At 42.9% G+C, this 21471-nt stretch overlaps 1 protein-coding gene across 7 annotated transcripts; it reads right to left on the bottom strand.

Moving 5' to 3' along the window:
* Positions 1 to 86: 86 nt before the first annotated feature.
* Positions 87 to 21257, bottom strand: LOC125698155 (norrin cystine knot growth factor NDP). Of its 7 annotated transcripts, none has more exons than XR_007379094.1 (6): positions 19876 to 20557; positions 17804 to 17865; positions 10569 to 10674; positions 9815 to 10169; positions 362 to 2394; positions 87 to 321 (listed from the first exon to the last, which is right to left on the bottom strand). XR_007379094.1 is itself a non-coding variant. In XM_048956108.1 (6 exons), the coding sequence occupies exons 5-6, from the start codon at positions 9986 to 9988 to the stop codon at positions 2167 to 2169; spliced, it is 402 nt and encodes a 133-aa protein (XP_048812065.1). In that variant the 5' UTR covers positions 9989 to 10169; positions 10569 to 10674; positions 17804 to 17865; positions 19876 to 20004; positions 20908 to 21257; the 3' UTR covers positions 87 to 2166. The 7 variants fall into 7 exon arrangements, 6 of the variants coding, with proteins under 6 accessions (XP_048812065.1, XP_048812097.1, XP_048812106.1 ...); XM_048956108.1 differs by adding an exon at positions 20908 to 21257 and having other exon boundaries at positions 87 to 2394; positions 19876 to 20004; XM_048956140.1 differs by lacking the exons at positions 17804 to 17865; positions 19876 to 20557 and adding an exon at positions 20908 to 21257 and having other exon boundaries at positions 87 to 2394.
* Between the last annotated feature and the right edge of the window lie 214 nt (positions 21258 to 21471).

Below are 21471 nucleotides of genomic sequence, written 5' to 3'. Positions count from 1 at the left end.
CTCACACTGTGACAGTGAAGGGATGTGAAAATAAATACCAGCTGGGTTTTTCTTTCACTATAAATATTTCCTTTATTTCCCTAAATTATCATTCCTTAGATAGTTGTGTAGCACTCCTTGTGTGCTTAGATCATGCAAGACTTTGGTGCAGTTATTCGGTGAGCAAAGGCATCGCTGAAGTTTCAGATAATTACTGAATTTTTCTACACATAATTAACAGTAGAGATTGTTGCTTTTTTGAATGCTGGAAATTGGAAGAGTAGAAAAAGAATGCACATCAGTTTTTACATACAGTAATCTGGTAATAATGCTTGGCTCATGCTCCCTCCTCTCACCCATTGATGTTCAAACTATGTATAACCTCCCACCTCTCACCCATTGATGTTCAAACTATGTATAACATGTGAGAATGACTGACAGCATTGAAATGATCATTGGTGTCTGATGAGCTCATCAGGGCTCATCGTGCATGTATTTGAAATTTTAATCTGAGCCCCTTGGCTTCTAACTTCATGATATACCTGTTTGTTTGCCTGCAGCTCTATGATGTTGAAAACTGCCTATCTCCCAGCCATCTCTAGAAAACAGAGTTCTTTCCATGCCTACAAACCTCTCTGCAACATGTGTCTGTGGGAGTACTTGACCCCACGTCTGATTGACCACCATCCTCCTCCAGAATCTGGCTCACAAGGCTGGTATCTGTTCCCCATGTTCCCTCATATGCAATGCATACCCACCATAAGAAGACAGTGGAAGAAGAATTTGGTTTTGCCCTACCAGCCCCAGTAACCTCTGAGCGGAACACAGGGCAGCTGCTCTCCCTGGTAGCCCTTGGGAATCTCTTTCTTCATCATTTCCTGCAGACAGACAGGATGGTGCTGGACAGATGGAGCAAATCCTGAGCTTGGACAAGACTTCCCATCCTTGCCAAAGGGCCTTCAACAGACATTGCTGTGCAAGGAAACAACTCCAAGAAGGAACTGAGCATGCCAGTGCTGCCAAGGAGTAGAAACTGCTCCAACTGAATCCTTACACAGCAAGGATGCTCCTGACATCTCCATGATTTTTATCCAAAGAATGGCTCATCCAGATGTAGGTGGACATATGGCCCAGCCATGAGCTGTGCATTGTCCAGTGGTTGCCATCTGGGTGGTGAGTCCACCAGGACCCCAGGTAGCAGATCTTTAAATAAACTGAAACTTGAAACAACCTCTGTGGTCCAGGGGATAATACTGGGGTTCCAACTCTGCCTTAAACCTTATATGGGCACATCCATATTTCCTAACTATCTTTAAAAGGAATAAATGATACTTGGTGGTCTGTAGATGAAAATAAGTCCTAGATTTGGTCATTATTTCAGTAGCTCTGGCTCTACACGTCAACAGATTAAGAAAAGACTCCATTTAGTATGCATCATTTTATTTCTTGTTTAGTTTTTAGTGTTTGAATAATGGCTTTTGTGACAGATGTAATGTGTCACATTTACATGCTTTTAGAGGGGAATAATGCCTCATGACCTTACACTTCTCGAGAGTCCCTCAACCACTCAACTGTGAAGCTGTATACTGCAAGTAATCTTTTCAGCTGGCGCTGGGTAATCCCAGAGGTACATTTTGCATTAGGTTCACTTTTCAGTGATTTATTTGTAATTTCTGCTAAACCACAGTTAAAGCTATCCAGCACTTGGCTGATAAATCAGCAGTGGGTAGCCCTTGCCAACGACACAGTTTGCGTGAAGGCTGATGTAGCCTGGAGTCTGAGAATACAGACAAGTGAAGATGTTGTATGTGAGAACCAATGCCCATGATCTGTCTGGAAGCTGGCTTCCAGTGCACAGTGCTGCTGCCCCTCCAGCCTTCTATGTTGAGCTGTTACTGCTCGGGGCCCAAAGTAAATCATGAGCTGGGCCTGAAAAAGGAGAAACTGGCAAAAATATCCTTTCAGCAAAAAAGAAAGGTTGCTTAAAAACAAGTCCACGTGCTTTTGCCATTGCCACAGATTGGTATCAGAACCATTCAGGCCCCAGGAGATATTCCTCATTATCTCTCAGCTCCATCCACCCCAGTTAGTTGTGTCCTGGGACTGTCGGCCTCATCTCCAGTCACTTCTTGGGAGCCCTCCCCAGCAGCAGCATCCCGGTCCTGTAGCACTGCAGCAGGCGCGTCCCTAGGAGTTGCACTCCTCGCAGTGGCAGGAGAGGATGTAGCGGTATGTGGCGGTGAGCCTCATGCCACCTGAGCAGCGCAGCCGCATGGCCTTCAGCTTGGAGGTCTGGGGCCGGCAGCAGTGGCAAGTGGAGCGGAAAGGCTGCTTTAGGACAGTGCTGAAGGACACCATTGGCTCCGAGCGCGATATCTGGCTGCAACGTCCTTCACAGCGAGCCAGCAGCACCATCTGTGAAGGAAGAGAGATGGGTTAGGAATGTTCTTCCAGTCTGGCTGACCTGGCATCACCAACCACATCTCTCCACCCATGGCACCCCCACCCATCCCTCTGCAGTACAGTTTGTCCAAGAGAGCGGAGGAGGTAATGAGGGCAGAGAAAAATGGAGTCTTTCCTATGGTCCCAGACACCATTACTAGTAACAAATATTGGGCCTGGTTCTCTGACATCTGACCTTGGGCTCAAAATATTTGCAGCCAGCCCTGTTTTCCAGGCACAGTGACTGCAAGCATGGCTTGCTGGCCTCGGGTTTACGGCAGCCAAGCCCTTAAATCATCAGCCAGCCTAGTGCTTTGGTTGGGTATTTTCCAGTGTTTTGAGTTTATGTACTGGTGATCAGCAGAATTGGTCATCAGGGTCAGTAAATTTCTCAATTGCTTAGAAATATGAATGTGTAAATTAGAAATATAAAGAAGCTTAGTTTATTGCTTCTAAAGAATGCTTCTGGCACTGTCTTCTGCACAGATCACCTTGAGTGTGTGTTTGCAATTGTATGTGTAAATGTATTATTACATCAGTTGTATTTGTGTAAAATGCATTGCACAACACAAGGCAGAGAAAACATAGACAAGCATGAACTGCTTGCAAAGTATGGGGGTTCCTTAGTAAGATCTTCTGAAAGCCAAATAGGCTCCATGATTCTTCTCCTGGATGCAACAGCTGAACTATGACCAGAATAGGTCAACTTGCACAATGAGAGGAGCTAAAGAGTGAAATCCCATGGGAATCCAGTGTTTCTGTTCCCAAAAATCCCTTGTTGATAAGTGGAGATGGCTGCAGTCTCCAAAGCTCCACATAAAACATGGAAAGGACCTTCTAAAGATGAGATGATCATCTGGTTAGAAGCAGCTATTACCACCTTGTAGAGCAAAGTTTAGTACAATTTTAAGCAAATTCTTACACTTTTATGGGGAATTAAATATTATTTAATCCAGATCAGCTAATTCTGATTAACCAATACAGATATTAAACCTTCTTTTTGTATCATACAAGCAAGAGCAACATATGATGGAGGTGATAATGTATGCACCAAAAAAGTTGTAAGTTTATCCTATAACCAAAGAAGAAATTATCATATTTTGACCATATTGTACACATCTCATGACTTTTCCAGACAATCCAGAAGGACAACTATAGAAGTGATGGCAAATATTTTGCAATGTTAAACACTTCCAGTACTCTTTCACTTCACACTCTCAACTGGACACAAATCATAAAAGTAGGTATATCAAATGTTTAATTATCAGAAGCATTCTTTTTCAGTTAGAGTCATGTGGAAAGGCGAAAGGAAGAGACAATATTCATGGTATTGAGTACCGCCAGCACTAATGGTGTCCTTGGAAAAAGCACTGGTTGTCAGTAATGTATGTAATGTAATGTATGTAATGAACATACTTTGTACAGTACTTAAAAATGTCTCTTCCAAGAGTACTTGCATGATTAAGTATTACTTCAAAAATGTGTTAACATGTTAACAACTACACTTCCAGTCAAAAGAAGGAAGGTGCCTTCATGAGCTGATGATCTGGGCTTGCAACGAAGCATCTTCCACCTCAGTTTTCTTGTTGGCTCTTCAATACCTTTGCCATCTTTCATAATTCCTAGCATGAATTTATTGTTCGCTTTCTCTTGACCATAGAATCATAGAATCAGTTGAGTTAAAAGAGACCTTTAAAAGTCATCTAGTCCAACTCCCCAGTGCTGTCTATTCATAAACCAGTTCACTCATACATTAGTAGTAATATGGTGGGAAGGAAGTTTCTGTGTACTATTGAGCCACACACCAGCTTTTGATGTATTGGCAATGTTAAGCTCCTTACTATCAGCATATTTAATGTAAGTAAGAGGGAAAAGGAAAGTTATCACAGTGCTAGAGCCCAGATGAAAATCTACTTTTGTCCCCTGGAAGACAAAACTCCCTTCCCACAGCAACAGGCAAGCAGCTGGAGAAGGGCAATATGTCTAATTCCTTTCCCACAAAGGAAACACAGATTGGGACATGTGAAACAATTAGTTTCCTTCCACGTTTTTGACAGTTCTCACTAGGTCCCCCACTTTGACCAGTTCATCAGATTGTGAGCTCTGCCACAGACTTCCCAAGCATTTGGCTGACATGGAGGCTGAAGAGGAATCCGACTGCAGCCTGCAGTCACTTAGAAGGGAGTTATAAAGACAATGCAGAACAACTGTCTTCAGGAGTGGTGATAGGGGATATAAAATGGCCACCAGCTTCTTTCTGGGAGCTTCAGAGGACTTCCAGAGTCCCCTCCAACCAACACTCTATGATTCTGTGATTTCAGCCCATATGTGATGTTGCTCTATGATGGAGGTTACTTCTAATGGTTGATGCTTCGGGAGCTGGAACAATTAGTCACTTCTGGCACATTTCTCCTCAGGATTTTTTATGCCACACAGCTGTGCTCCTGTATCAGTAGGTACTTCTAGAAATACCAGAAAAAAAATAAATAACAGCCCTCAAGGACTACAGAAGAGTTGCAGAAGTTTAATTATAGGCTAGAATCTCTGTCTCAAGCTTTCTAGCGCAAAGACAATCAATATTTCTTCATTATGCAACTGCATTTCTAATTGCTTAGCAAACTTTGTTTTTAAAAACATTTCATTCTGTGGAAATTATAATTTTAATCTAAAATTTTGCTGGCTACCTAGCTCTTCAGAAGAGTATAGTTAGTATTAAGACTGTATAAAATAGAATTATATACCTCTAAAATAATCTGAGATAATCTAGTCTAACTGTCCACCTACCATGAATATTGCCCACTAAACCACATCTGCCAGTGACACACCCACATGTTTCTCGAACACTTTAAGGCACAGTGACTCCAACACCTTTATGGGCAGCCTGTGGCAGCAAAATTACACAGAGTCGGTCTTATATTTTATTTTTGGATTATAGTGTACATTTTTTGAAATGGCACTACACCATGCATACCAAGCCAAGCTTGCAGGAGAAATCGATTCAGATTTTCCATTTTGATGGCTTTCTAAACTTCTGAACTAACCTGAAGCCCTCAGCAAAATTTAACCCCCTCTTCATAAATCCCAAAGAGCACCAGCAGATTTTGACAGGTGTGCAAATGAGCTAGAAATAGCATCTACTTTAAAAGCTTTGCTTTGCCATTTAATCAATAGCACCAGCTGTTTATTGCATCACATACTATAGTGCAATAGAGATTATCGCCTAAATTATTAGTAATGATATGATGGCATGGCACAGTAATACAGTAAGTGTATATATAGTAAAAATGTGTGGGTATTTTATAACCTGATATCTGTGCCTCCTGGCTCCCCTGCTCCCCCGCACATAGTAGCCTGTTCATGTCACCTTGTGATGCTATTCACGGAAGTATAGAGCAATGCTAGGCAAGAGCAGTGGGGGTCCTGCGTGCTTGTTTGAGCAGCTGGAAAAGTATGGTTTTTTTCCACTCCAAGTCAGTAATCTCTTATCCATCTGACAGCTACAGAACAACCACATTCTGGAAATTTAGAACTTTTTAATTGGTTTGTTACTTTTAGTATTAGTATCCTCGTTTTCTACACTCTTTGAGAATGTGTTGAGGCCTGAGCGGATGTGCTGAATGCATGAGCAAAGACTTGCATACAGCTTTCATGGCCTGGCTGCAAGCAGGAATGGCAATCCTCAAGAGCCACCTCCTGAGCAAATGCATTCCAACATTTGCTAAACTTTTATACACCTGATGCTTGTCTCTCTGGCCCAGATTCTTTACCGCTAAGCTATCAGCAACAGCATGCCTCTGGTACATCTGGAGGAAGCACTTGTGGCAGCTGATACCATAATTTATGAGGATCTGATTGCGATTGCAAGGCATTGGGGAAATGGCCTCAAGTTGCACCAGGGGAGGTTTAGGTAGAATATCGGGAAGAAGTTCTTTACAGAAAGGGTTGTTAAACACTGGAATAGGCTCCCCAGGGAGGTAATTGAGTCAGCATCCCTGGATGTGTTTAAAAAGCATTTGAATGTGGTGCTCAGGGACATGATTTAGTGGTGGGCTGTTAGGGTAGTATGGTTAGGTTGTGGTTGGACTTGATGATCTTCAAGGTCTTTTCCAATCTGAGCAATTCTATGATTCAGTCCAACACATCAAAGGTTAGTGACAGAGGTCAGACAAAATCCAATACAGCCAGAAAAGTCAGTACCTCACAAGTTGACACACATTTCCTTCAATTCAAACACTTGGGCTTTACAGGAGCAAATTACCTTCTTTCATCCCTCCTTTGTTTTGTCTATACATTCTGTTACTATAGTGGGCTACGTTTCCAAAAGCTTTGGAAACCTGTTTTCTACATCTGCTTGACGTCAAAAGCAAGAGGGATTTTAATGGTTAAATTAGACCTGGGGAACTTTTCCAAATGTAGCAAGACTACTTTCCATATGGATATAACTGGCAGCCTCTCCACAGAAAAATATGGTAAATGTAATCCTTGTTTAACCAAGATGGACAGCAAAAGTAATACATCTTGCAATTTCTGAAGTCATTTTTAACTTCTGTATTTCTGTGTTGCACTAAAAGGGAAAATGTACAGAGTGAAAAAAGATGGCTTGGTGAAACCAGTGCATCACTCAAAAAAAGGGCAAGATCTTTGACAGAAATTCAGTCCTAGCTCCAAAATGGAAACATAGTGGAAACAAGAAGTACTGCAATTCTCATAGCTACTCCAGCAGAACCTTCCTTTTTTTGACTTATGTTTTATTACAGTATATACAGGAGCAGACATCACATCTACTTTTCATTAGCAAGTCTAATATTGATCTGTGTTTACAAGTCTGTGCTAGATCCAGAACAGAAGCCATCCGTCTATCAGAATGATCCAGATCCCTGAGACCTTAACAAAGAAAGAGCTTAACTTGACAAACGGAGAAATAATAATATTTTCAAACATGATTTCCTTTAAAGGCCTCATTTAAAAAAAATGTTATGGACATTTCTGCCATTAGTTACAGATGTTTATGTCAATAGCATTTTTTATCAAAGCTCTGTTTTAAAAGAATATGTTTTTCATTAGATTGCTTTTCGTGTTCTCATTTCCATCATTCCCAGTCTTATATGCTTAATTATTTTTCTCTGCCCATAGGAATGATAAGAAAACAAGTTGGTGGCGGGATTCTTTCCTTATTTCCTTCCCTTCCTTCCTTCCTTCTTGCCTCTCATTCTTTTTTCTATGTGATGCCTGTAGCAGCAAGGCTTTTAACATAAACCTGGAGTGCAGTGATGATGATGATGGAGGAAGGAAAGCAACCACAGAGTGAAAGGGTTTTGTTCGGGTTTACAGGAGCATGGACATCCAAGCCATTGTGCAAAAGACCAGCAGAATCCTAGAAAGGTGCAATTGCAGTTCTTGGTCACGTGAACTCAGGATTCACCTCATACTCTGATCCTAAAAGCCTCCACCATGAGACACGGATGAGGCACCAAAGCCCAAGAGTTGCGTAGCAAGCAATATCCTTAGCACGTAAAAAACAAACAAAAAAAGCAGCAGAATGAGGCAGGTGGCTCTGGAGATGCAGAAGCATGTGAATCTGTGAAGCTGGGAGTAGAAAGGCATCAGGAAATGCTGGCAACCATGGTGGCTGCTGGAGAGCTGTCAATGATGTAGGGCTAAGCAGAGGCAAAGCCATGCTGTGGGAATTCAATGCAGCCAAGGAATGGTGAATGGGTGGGTAACAGCCCACAAGAGGAGACTTTGGCCCCGGTCTGGAGAAGCCCCATCCCTCTTGCTCCAGAGCTGAATGGACAGAGGTCAGGCTAGGACCCATTGCACTCATCCTCTTGTTGGAAGCAGTGTGCTGGAGCCATTATAATTTCTGTAATGCTGGATGCTTTCCATATGGGAGGAAAATCTAGTATGAGCTAAAATCAGAGAAAAAACCCTCTTCTGAATCTCAAGTAATATATGCTTTTTTGTTTGAATTCAAGAGCAGTCGGACAAAAACCTCTGATCTCATGCTGCTGTGGATCAGAAGTAAATATTTACATAGCATGTTAGGCAGCGCTGGTATGAGACCAGTGTTACAGAGACTCAAGCTTGGCTGTCCCACTTGCCCATTTTGGAAGCTGTTGGCTTCCCCAGCAAGCAGAGGGATAGCAAGACATGCAGATTAATCATATAACCATAGAATCACAGATTGGGTTGGAGGGACCGTAAAGTGCACCTTGCCACAGTCCCCTGCTGTGGGCAGGGCTGCCACCCACCAGACCAGGCTGCAAAGGACCCATTCATTCTGGCCTTGAGCAACTCCAGGATGGAGCCCAGCCTCTGCAACTGCCTTTTCCTGCAGCCCTTGAGCATTAAGATGGGATGATTCTCTTCTTTCTGTGCTTTATTTTACACTTTCTGGCCTGCTACTGCTAGCGGTATTACCTTATCCCCACACTGAACCTGAGAAGCAAATAATTCATTCTATATACAAAGACATCCAGGTGGTGAAAGAGTCAGCCAACATGGCTCCTCTTGACTCACCAATGCTCCCAGGTTCACTGTGTATGGGCTTTGCTCCTATACCACAGCCAGCCTTTCTTCCCTAAAACCCCCACCAACTGCTCTGTTACACGTTGCAGCCGGTACAAGTGCTGCATGGGTTGCTGTCCCTCTTCATTAACTCCAGGAACTGGGTGTGTGAGGTAAATCCCTTTCTGAGGAACAGTAGAATGGCCAGTGTGAAGACTGCATATATACTGTCTTAGTTTGTTTGTAGCAAATGATGACAAGATAAATGGGACCAGCAAGGATTTTTGCATTGTTTCTCCTAATTCTTTTTCTCTGTACAATGAAATAAATGACTGTAGGCTAAATATGTGGACTCCCAGACTTCTTTGACACTAGATTTTTCAGGCTTGAAATCTCAAAGGAAGGCTCCAATTAAAATTAATTTACAGGAGGGGCTAACTGGGATAGAATCACAGAATGGTTTGCATTGGAAGGGAGCTCAAAGCCCACCTATCCCAATCCCTGCAAGGGTCAGGGCTGCACCCCACCAGCTCAGGCTGCCCAGGGCCCCATCCAACCCAGCTTTGAGTGCTTCCAGGGATGGGGCACAACAGCTTCTCCACAGTAACCTACTCTTCTGAACTCACTCATCTCCTTGGTGTTGGCAGCTGATTCCTGAGAGTGCTCCTTTGAATCACCTCATTTACTGCATGTTAGTCTGACCATCACCATGTATTTCTCCTTCTGAAGAAGAAAGAATCAAGAGATTTCCTCTCCAGCTGATGTGTACACTCAGATGCCTCTGCCTCTGTATATATCTGTGATTGGGTTGCAGGAATTTATACAGAGGAACTCACACAAAATGACTTATTTTAACACTTCTCCTGCAAGGGAGCAGAACCCTTACCTTTGAGCTGCACTTGTACAGGGGATGGCTGATGGAGTCCACATAATGATGCCTCATGCAGCGGCTGGGATCGGTGTCAATCATAAAGGAACTGTCTGGTTTGCTGTCCGTGTCTCCCATCATTGCCAGGAGCGAGAGCATGGAAATTGAAGCTGCAAGTACATGACTTCCCATTGTTGAGGAACTTTGCTGTGATAACAGCAGAGGGAGGTAGAGGATTAAAAAAACGCTGAATACTGTGAGCCAGTTCCTCTCCAGGAAAGTAAAAAGTCTGGTTTAAGTCTCTTAGTTGTCATTCTTCCTCTGGAGTTAGAGTTTGCTGAGATTGTAATCCATCAGAGAATCTCCCGTATAGCTGGAATAAAAACACCATAAATCACGATCCTGACCAAAAACAGCTCTGAAGAAAAACAGACATAAATAATAATAAGGCTCATAGGATTTTTGCTTGCCAAAATACACTCTCAGAGGGAGCATCACTCCCACAGTAGGTATGGCACGCGACATTAGGAAGGAGATGTGTTACTTTAAGCATTTCTCCATCTTTTTTTTTACCACAGAGTCTCTTTTAACTTTTTGTATTACAAGTGTTGCAGCACCCATCTTGTTCACTCAGCAGTGTCCCTAATGGGTTCCCCTCAAAACTGGTGATGGATAACACATCAGAACTTGCTGCAAATGGGAAGGACAGCATATTCACTTGAAGTGTCAAAAAGCACGCTTACAGACAGGGTCAGGCTGCCTTCTGCCTTACCAAAGGGAATTTCCCAGGCAGCAAATGGAGAGGAGGAAGACAGGCGGCGCTCCCACAGGGACAAGGGACACAACTGGATCCTGTCTGGGCACAAGCAGTGCAGTCCCTGTTAATTAAAGAATAGGATCTGAAAAACACATAGTATTCCATAATATCCAAGTGCATCCCAGCTGTGAAGTGGGGAAAAGATAGATCTACAGGTGGAGTCACACAGATTGCCATTCAGTCATCTGGGTTTGTAGCGTGTTGGAGACCAGGAGGGATCCCTCAAAACCTGGCTCAAAACAACCCTGAAAAGCCCTTCAGGGGAACATCTCACTGGGCTGCCCACAGCTGTAGTCTTAAATGGGTGATTTAACTTTGCTTTTACTACACAGAGCTACAGCGTGGAAGAGCTGTGAATTATCCTGCTGAAGCAAAGAGCAGTTTTCAGTACAGCTTAAAGTTCGAGGACTTTAAGAAAACTATGACAAAAAAGTTCACTGCTCATGCAGAAATGCTCCCCGAAGCTTCTTGCCTATTTAAAGAAATGCCACATTCCCTTTATTGCACAAGCCTCATTCAGAACAGCTTTGTGCTTTGCTGACAATACACTAAGATGACAGATACTCATCTCTTGAGCAGCCTGAAACGGCGAGGCCTCCCCACCAGAGTGCTCAGTGATTTGTATACTGCTTTATAGCTTGCTCCAACCCTTTTGCAAGAGGAGCACATAAGAAGCAGTAAACACTTCCAGAATTTGTCCAAGCTGAGAGTCAGGACTTGTCAGGCAAGGTCTCACGCTGGGAAGAAATATACTTAATTAGGGATGATCTGTGTGTTAGACATTTATGAAAGCCTTTTTTGGGTTCAAACTATTGTTCGTATGCCTAAATAGAAAAGGATAATTTATGTGTCTGTAATTTATTTAACTATATATTTTTCCCCAGCGTCTGATGTATTACCTACTGTACTTAGTCATAGAAGTCATAGAAGCCTTTTCTGTAAGCAAACATAGTGGATGTGGCACTGAAAAAAATGCTATGTCTTTTCAGTACGAGGAGCTTAAGCAACGCTAAACACAGAATCTCAGATACGTTTGTGCACACTCTCCGTCACCTCAACAAATATTCCTCCAAACATTTCAGCAAGACAAGAGGGAAATCTCTCTCTCATGGGAGCTGGGACAGAGCCCTCCACAGAAGCAAGACTGTGGTTCACAGAGATGTTGTCCAAGCATTAGCTAACAGGAGGAGTGATGCACTTTTTTTGTGTTTAACCTTTTACCTACTTTCCCATTCTTCTTTCTAAAGAGGCTGACCAAAACACTCTGCTTGGCAAGGTCTCTCTCCAGCATAGCTTACCAGTATTACACACCCAGCAACTCATTCTCTGGCCAAGAAAGTTTACTTGATATTGGATGGTCTCATCTCATTTACTGCTATATCCAGGGATCCCCATTTCCCACTCTCTCTGTCCCAATCTTTTTTTTTCTCTATCTTTCTATGGTTTTGATCAGTATGATTTAATACAGTGAGAGAAATCTGGTCCTGGCTCAGTTTTCAAAGGCTTATCTCTCTAGTTTGCTTCAGGAAATAATTGAATGACACAGTCTGCCTCACAAAAACACTGTGAGAAAGTCGAGAAGAAGGAGGGGAAAATGTGAGAAAAGGAAAGTGTCTGTACCTTCTTTAGGATAAGCACAGCACAAAATCTGCACAAAAAGTCTTAGCCGACTCACAGCCTTTTAAAATTTCCCTGACACTTTCCTGGCAAAGAAATGAAGTGTAACTCGGTAATAAAACTCTAATAGAACACAAGCAGAGTGTTATATTTGTTGGTAAAAAGAGACCATCTTTCTGTCTTTTGTGACCCATCTTTTGTGAAAAAGCTGTGATTTGTTGCTGATGGACATACTGGCAAAATGAGCGTGCTGGAATTGATGATGGGACTGCAGAGAACACTGGGATATTTGCACCTCCAGTATCTACTGTCATGCTTATGTCAGTTATGCACATATATTTCTCAAGTACATATACCATATACTATTGAGCTATGTAGAAAAATATATATCTCTCACAGGAATATTTAGACATACAGAAGTTAGTGTATATTTGGGCCAGAAGTAAAACATTTTTTAGAACACTGGTTCTAAAAGGTGTAAATATTTTCACTCAGATACATCACCATGGCATGACATTCCCACTTCCAGCTAAAACTGTGCAATGGGATATCATTTCAAATTAGCACCCAGATTTTATTTTATTTAAAACAAAACAAAACATTCTTTTTTGAAACACTGTCTGAAATTACCAAATACTACACATTACGTGGCATCAGGAATTACATCTGTCTGTCCATCTGTCTCAAAGCAGAAGTACACCTCTAATCATTAATTGTTGTAGATGCACTTAAAGATGATATTTTGTGTTCTACATCATTTAGAACATACCACTTTTTTGGTCAAAATCAACAATTTCAGATCAATTTTTTTTTGTTTAATTTTATTTGAGCTGCCTTTCTCCTACTTTCTTCTTACCTGAAAAACTGTGGTGAGCAGTCAATCTGCCAAGCTAAGAAAGAGGAAGGTAAAATGCTTCTGTTTTACAGCATCCCATAAAGAAGAAGATACAGTGGTGACTACATATTCCTAGGATGAAAATTAGCTACGAAAAATATTTGGCCAAAGAATGAATGAAAATCACTGCTTTCCATTCTTTCAGAATTCACTGATATGAGCATTATGTGTTGTTAATAATAGGCTTACAAGTGCACTTTCCCTAAAACTGCTTTTTCAGAACTCACATGGACATACCATGCTAAATTACAGCTGTCGTACAAAACTGCTACAACTGTTATTTAAAAAGTGAAGGGAAAAATGGAAGCCATCCCAAGGCCAGATGATGCAAAAATTCGATCTAAAGCTGCACCACACATGAATACTGGGGCAGAGTTAAGGTTATTTTACCAACTTTGTGTTATCATTACCTGTTCTTTGAATGCTTCAAATAAAGATTTTTTTAAATCACAGTCTCAATATAATTTAAATAGCAGAGGAGGTTAAGATTTTTGGTTTGCTCTAGGATCAAAACAAAAATTCCATCATCTGGAATTATTTAGTCAGTTGCTTTGGGAGAACATAAACAGAAATTCTCTTTTACTATGTATCTTGGAAAAAATCAAGAAATGAGGAATTCTCCAAAGATCTATTGGATCTGCTCAGCTTTTACCCTGAAATACAGGAAGGGAGCAATGAAAAACCTTATTTCTGGTGTACTTCCATTTAGCTGTTCCCTGCTTATAAGCCTGTGAATTAGGCATGCACGTATATTCAGCTTGGCCTTCATTTGGAGAGTATTTTTTGTTCTTCTTATGATGATGATGCAGTTCAATTCACTCAACGTCTTTCATGTTCCAGAGGCTGCCAAAATCCAGATGGAGCAGCAGTGTGTATATATAACTAAGCCCAGCCTTGCGTGTTGTGCATATTTAGTAAACACAATTGCTTGGAACCTGCCAATGTGGTTCCCTCATTCTCAATTAGTTATGTAAACAGAGAAATTATAAGACCACTCAGTTTCTCCAAAATCCAGCCCTAAAAAACTGTTACTAAATATGTGTTTGTGTTTAGATTACTGCTGCTGTTCTGAGAAAAATGCCACAGAGATCTTTATGAGGGCAAAGTGGATTTTCTGATAACTGTGTTATACCTGGAAAAAATTAGATCGGAAGAGTTGATATTTGGGACATTTGCACTCTGCTAAGATCTGAACTGGAATTGTGCTATGTGGTGGTCAGCAGGGCAAGGGAAGTGATTGTATGTCTCTGTCCTCATAAGATCCCACTTGGAGTACTGAGCCTGTGCCTGAGGTCCCTAGCACAAGAAGGAGTGGAGCTGGTGGAGATACTTACAGTGGGCCTAGAGGAAAACTGGGGAGGGAGTATCTGTCAGGGTATGTAGTGCTAGGAAAAGACATGATGGTGTTAATTGAAAAGAAGGTGCATCCAGATTAGACATCAGGCAGAAATCCTTTACCCAGATAGTGATGAAGTCCTGGCACAGGCTGTCCAGAGAAGCTCTGGGTGCCTCATCCCTGGAGGCATTCTGGAGGCAGCCTGGTCTAGTGGAAGTTGTCCCTCGCCATGGCAGAAGATTTGGAACTGGATGGTCTTTAAGGTCCCTTCCAATCCAAACCATTCTATGATTCTACTGTTAGGATTTGTTCTGCAGAGTTAAGCTCTCCACTGCCATGAGAAGGGCCATGAAAAAAGATGGGGATGGGAGGTGGGGATGAGCAAGCAGTGTGAGGCAGCCACATTACATGATCTGCTTCCAGGCCTCCTCCAGGCTCCACAGCATTTTGATGGCTTCCAGACAATGTCACCTTCCACATGTTGTCCCGGAAAACTGCTTGGGTAACATCATTGTGGGACAAAATCATAGAGGTCACCATTTGAGCAATTTAATAGACCAGTTTATCTCATAGGAGAGACAACCTAACATGCTTTGCCTGATCCTGCTTGCTGTCAGCTCAGAAATTTTATAAGATCCTGTGTATGCTTTGGTTTTGTTAATAAATATGCTTTTCCTCTCGTTATGTTATTTTACTGCAGCCATTTTCTGCTGATGAGGTAGTTGGCCTGCCATATGTGCATTCAAAATACTTTTGTATTTTGTGACCACTGCATTGTTAGATAAATATCTCCACACAGCACTTAGACAGATTTTCTCCCTCCATTTTGCCACAGAGGTGGCAAAGGGGTTATGCAGTGGCCATTGGGACATAGGACTGGGATCCCACAGGGACACTGAGGGCTGAACCTCGAACAAGCCACAGAGATGTGTGTGCCCACAACATAAAAGCAGTGCAGCTCTGTGCAATTCAAGAGACTCCTGGAGATTCCTGACTATCAGCATGAGAAAGGTAGGAAGCAACAGAAAGGAAAATAGAATAAGTCACAGAATCATACAGCGACTTAGGATGGAGGAGAACTCAAAGTCCATTCAGTTGCAACTCCCCTGCTATGGGCAGGGTTGCCACCCTCGAGATCTGGCTGCCCGGGGCCCCATTCAACCTGGCCTTGAACACCTCCAGGGATGGGTCATATATTTCTGAAGAAAAATACCTGTGCTGGTAAGCAGACTGAAAAAGAAAATGAAATAGGAAAACCATGCTAATCCATAAGAAACAATGGTCAGTAATTACAGCACATGCAAAGGAAGAACTCATGGCTGCTGATGACCCTGGGGCAGGGAGATCTGGTGGCTGCTCTGCAGGGCCCCACAAGTGGGGGCAGAGTGGGGGGACCAGGAGAATGAGATGGAACAATTCTGGCTGAACAGCACTCAAGCAAGCCAAGTTTCACTCCCCTTTTGAAGTCTCCAAGTGTGTTTTCAGTCCTCCAGGTAGCTGAGAGGGGGGAGAGCTACCAATGCTGCTGGGCAGTTGAAATAACAACATCTAGTGGGTGCTGCGGACTGGCGCCCAGCCAGCAGACAGGCAGGGACAAAAATGGAGAAAGGTTTTTAATACACTTGCAAAGAATAGCTACTAGTAGACAAAAGAGTGCTTGTATTTTTATTCTTTCTTTTTGCTGTCTCTAGGAAACTTTAAATAGATCGATTAGAGGCATGCATAGGATCTGTCTCTAATGAGTCCCAGAGCAGGCAGAACTGTTTAATGGCACGGTGATGCCAGCTTTGGACTCCTTATTCAATCTCGTGTCTTACAGAGCAGTTCTGATCATCAGTTGGAGATGGAAACAGGGAGGAATCCAGCTTTGCTCTTGCTCATCGAAACAGTGCTGAATGGCATTGCCCCTCAGGTTCAGAGCCAACCTATATTCAAAAAGTTCCCATCTCTCCCAGAAGGAAACCAGCAGGTTGGAGGCTGCTGGGCACATGCAAATATTCCCAGCTGAGCATTAGCTATAGGATCTGCTTCAGTAATTACCTCTGTGTTAGTCTTATGACCCAACATAAGTTAAAATGACTCTTGGCCAAATTACAAGTTGCTGAGAGGTCTAGGGCATTCGGGCATGTGTTCTCTTACCTGTTGGAGTGTGCTACAAAACAGTGGATGTTTCTGGTTCTCTGGCTTTCATTATACTGCTTGTCTGATGATTAGAGATTACTTTAATGCATTTACTGAAGAGCCATAGTTATCACTAGATGCAGGAATGAGGTTCTCATTCTTTAACATTAAGCAAAGACATCGCTGCCACCAGGATGAGCAGTGTGCTATGCAGCTGGAGATAGCCCATGACTGAAAGAAATATTCCCAGTAGCAAAATCCTCTCTTCTTTTATAGACAGGCAAAATTCAGACTAACATCCATGCACCTCGATTAACTACAGAACCTAAGCATTTGGCTCATGGCAGCAATTTTATGTCATCTAGCAGCATTCCCCTAGGTCCCACTCTCTTTGAGCTGTGCTGCTATGACAGTAATGCGATTGTCACTGCCATGGTATGCTTAACCTTTGCCAAACCAGAGTGGAGGCATTAACTCAGATCTTCAACTCACATGTCTTAAAGGGCAACGTAACCTGTGCTGCCTCCTCTGCTGAACTGAGGTCTGCAGACCCGTAACAATCAGCATGAAAATGTGACAAGCATGAGCCATAACAGTGATTGATGCAGGTAGAAGAATAACAAAGAGAAGCTGAAGAACAGCAATGCAGTGGAATTCCTGGGTGCGCTGTCTCCATGGCATCAGCAGCCAAATGCTGGGATGCCAGAAGAAAGGCTGGAATTGCCCATGGTAGGAGGGATCTCTGTGAAATTCACACAGTGAAATTCCAACAAAGGGGACAAGAACTGTTGGTGTCTGAAAGTGGTAGTGCCACTGCTACCCGGGTAATCGTCTGAATTAGATTATGTGAAAAAAGAAGGAATATATAGACCGCCAGCTGCTCAAAGGCTTACTACAACCTTGCTTTTATTATTCAGCTAAGTTAGAGGTGGGGCATCAGAAGGATTCCATGCATACCACTGTTGAGAAATTTTAATATGTTCCACACTGACACATATAAAAAGGAAATAACAGCTGATCATATCCAGCAGAGACAGCAGCATCTCCTCGTATGCCTGCAAAGAACTGTGGGCAAAGTGGGGTGCTCTTGGTCAGAAGCAGACAGCTGAGCTAACCCAGCAGCAATCCAGCATTTCTCTTGCCAACAGGCTTGCATGAGGGCTATTCAGCAAGAAACAAGGAAATAGCAGGAAAAAAGGTGAAGTGGGCACAGCTACTCACCCCTATCCCAAGATACCAGGGTGTGGGGAAGGGCAAGGAGTGGAGTTGCTGCATGCTGAACACTGATGAAAAGAAATACGTGGTTACACAACCCGCAGTGATCCAATGGAACAAGATATCACAAGGGCAAAAGTTGAGCAGGGCTCAGTAAAAGGACTCGATATGTGTGAGAGGGTTGCAGTCTGAAGGGTTTTATTTTTAAAGAGTTTTGGGAAGGGCTGCAAGCTCTCAGGACTCTGAGAGCTCGGTTGATGGGGCTAGGGAAAAATCCTTCATGGCAGCAAGTTCCCCTGTTGCTGTCTGCCCCAGGGTCTCTGTGCTCTGCTTTGATGTGGCCGCTTCCAGCCACGCTCAAGAGGTGATTACTCAAATAACAGGGCGCTGCAATGCAGGCTCATGTAGCGAAACTTTTCCAAACCTCAGAGACGCAAGTGCCTCCTGGTACTCAGCAGCACATTAGAGGCAGAGGAACTTGTTCTATTTGTAACAGTAGTTGGTAATTGTAATTACAATAGTATTGTTTGGGAGAAACGGGATCTTTTTAAAATTCTACTTTCCGTTAAACAAATGATCTTCTAGATTTGTTGCAAAAATGTATGTCTCAGTGACTTCACCCAAGCTTTGCAGCATAGGTCTTCAGCTCCCTCCAAAGTTCAAGAGCAATCTTGGTCATTTCCTAGTGCATCTGGCAGCAGACACATAGGGAAGGGGATAGCAACGGCCCCAGGGAAATGGGGAATGAATTCAATTCCACAAGGGCTCCTTGTCAAAAAAGTCAGCACCAGCCTGGAAGAAGGTGGTTCACCTCCCGACCACCCTGGCAAAAGATACTACAGCACTGGCAACTCAAACAAGCAAGAGCATATATGGGCTGCCTAAGCCTCTATGGCACGTTAGGGATTGTTCTGCTGGGGTCAATGGCTGTTGCTGAGAACAGCGCAGTGTGATGGCTACCTGGGGTATTGCTACAGCTAACTATACAAGGCTGTCTGTAACAAGACTGTAATTAAAATAAGAAGAGGTAGCCTCTAATTATATCCCTTAACTAAATTAAATTTCTTCCTATTTTGTAAGTTGGAAACATCTCCTGTTCCTTCCCCATTTGCTTGTAACTGGAAAATCTTACAGTATATTTTTATAAAACCAGTATTACAAATAAGATTGCATTGCTCCAGCATGAGTAACATCAAGGTACAAGTCACATTGGTAACCTCTGATTCAAGCTGGTAAGTAATTACTCACTAAATAGTTCTATTTAAGTCAAGGGAATTATTCATGTGCATAACTGCTCACAGATATGAATAAGGTCTCACAGTTTGGGCAAAACTGAGCACCATTAGCAATTCAACAAGGAAAAAAAAAAGGGGGGGGATCCTAAAACATAGATTTTCTTTGGAGGAAGGACAAATAATCACAGCACTGTGATTACTGTATCTGCATTCATTGACCTGCACCAGACATACGGGTTGTTCTAGTAGGAAATAATTTTACAGTGAGGAACTGATTTGGAATGAGTTTGTACCCACTGGTGGTTTTAAATAAGCACTTCATAAAATCATAGAATAACCCAAGTTGGAAAGTACCCATAAGGATCTTAAGTGTGGAGTCCTCGCTTCCCAGTGACTATGATGGTGACTAGGACAGAGTCACAAAACCTTAGAAACCGCAATGTTTAGCAATGAAAAATTGTTCTTTCATTTCTAAAGAGCGAGTCACTTGTGCCATCAGTCAGAGGTAGAAACAAATAGGATGTATTATGGGGACACTGTGGGAGAAATTTAAATCAGCTTTAAGGTAGGATAAGAAATCTGCTTGACTGTCACAGAGGAGTCAGTGCACACACACTGCCTTGCAAAATCATATCTGCCACAAGAAAATTATCACCTCAAACACACATTCAGTTTGAGTCATTCTACTGACATTGGAACATCTAGTTAATGCAGCACAAACAGCTGAGACTGCTCCTCACATCGCTTGTCTTCATTACTTGGGGATGGTTTTGTTGTTTTGTTTTTTTTTTTTTTTTCTACTGAACCCATCAATTTGAACTTTTATAGGTTGAATTCTCTTACCTGAGTCTCAGCAGAGAGATGGGGCTTTCCTCCTCAGCGGGGTTCTCACTATCCACTCCAGAGGACTGTACTTACACTCCTCTGCTGCTTTATCTCTTGGCTCACAACAGCAAAACTCTTCCTTTCTCCCTGAGAGGCAGAGAACAGCCATGCTCGTCCCCTGACACCGCTGCACAGCGACTCGATGCCCCGGCATGCCGGGATTTCAGGATGCCGAGAGCCTCCCCCTCCCGCAGCGGGCGGCCGGGGGTCCCGCGCAGCATCCTCCCACCCCAGCGACTGCCCGCCCGGCCACACGCACGGCGCGTCGTGCCGAGGGTCGGCTACCTACTAAATATACCCTGCGGGGCTACGGCAAAGGCAAAAGCCACGGCTTCCCTCACGGGCTTCAGCCAATCAAGGATGGGTATGAAACCTAGCCTAATCCGTAGCCAGTGCTGTCCAGTCTGTAGTAAAGCTTCCCAGAAGTTTGGATAAATAATAACGTGCAAATTAAGGGTGCTCCCACAGAGCATGACACGCAAAGCTAGAAATAAATATTGCCTGTTGTTTTTAATTATTCTGAGTGCTCCAGCAGATGATTGGCAAGAGAAGGTTGTGCACAAGTAGGAATAAAAGTAAACAGCTCGGTTTTAAAGTAGCAGGCTTGCCCGCATCCATAGCTCCTTACTACAGTGGGACAAAGCCAGTGATGGCAATAACAATTGGGACAGCACCCAGCTCGTCCATTCACTTCAAGCCATACAGTGACAGCCAGTGCAGAGGTGCAAACAGGAACCTGGCACACTCACAAAAGTAAAAGTTTAATCAAGTTGCTCAGACTGTGCTACCTCTCTGCTTGCTTACAGGCATCTTTCAGGCAGAAGACAGATCTAAAGACAGGATTAGGAGACAGGTAGTAGAGCTTTGCCCAGTCCACAGTATCGCATTTTAATTAAAAGCCAGCACACAGAGAACACGTTTGTCAGATTAAGTGCTAAATTTAAGCCCATGAAACACTCAAACCTGGAGGAAACTTATTTGTGTGCTTACCTTCAGCGAATGCTCTGCTCCTTCCTTCCCTCCAGCTCTTCAGAGAGCTAAAAAGAGGTCCTGTTGCTTCCAAATGCTTTTGTTCTGCTGTCCCTCTGTCACATGGTTTGCCTTTTATATTTGCAACACACAAAAGTTAGGGCTGTTTAAGAGAGAGGGAGAGAGAGGGAGAGAGAATGTCAAATGGAAAAGTGCCATTGCAGTCATATATCAATCAGGGCAGCGGCAGCAGCAGCTCGCTGGCAAATGGGAATTCCACAGAAATGCAAAGCTCTTGTTATCTGAGAAATCACAAAACGCCACCAGCCAAGCTCCCCTCTGCAGGGACTTCTTATTATTGGCAAGCCAGGGAATAGAAGGAAACGTAGGCTTTTGTTGTTGTTGTTACTGTTTCAGATCTGGAGATATGTATGCAAGGGCACATGTAAGACAATGGAATACAAGTCCTGAATAAAATTCCATTCTAAATAAATGTGCTGTGTACAAGACAAAGCAAACCACAGTGCAGTGAGGTAATTAGAGCTAAGAAAATAATCTGAAAATAATAATTAAAAATTTTTATAT

Source organism: Lagopus muta, chromosome 1 (genome assembly GCF_023343835.1).
Source record: "Lagopus muta isolate bLagMut1 chromosome 1, bLagMut1 primary, whole genome shotgun sequence".
In the NCBI taxonomy this organism is placed as follows: Eukaryota; Metazoa; Chordata; class Aves; order Galliformes; family Phasianidae; genus Lagopus; species Lagopus muta.
Note: the sequence above shows the minus strand (reverse complement) of the source record. Positions and strands in the feature narration are given on the sequence as shown.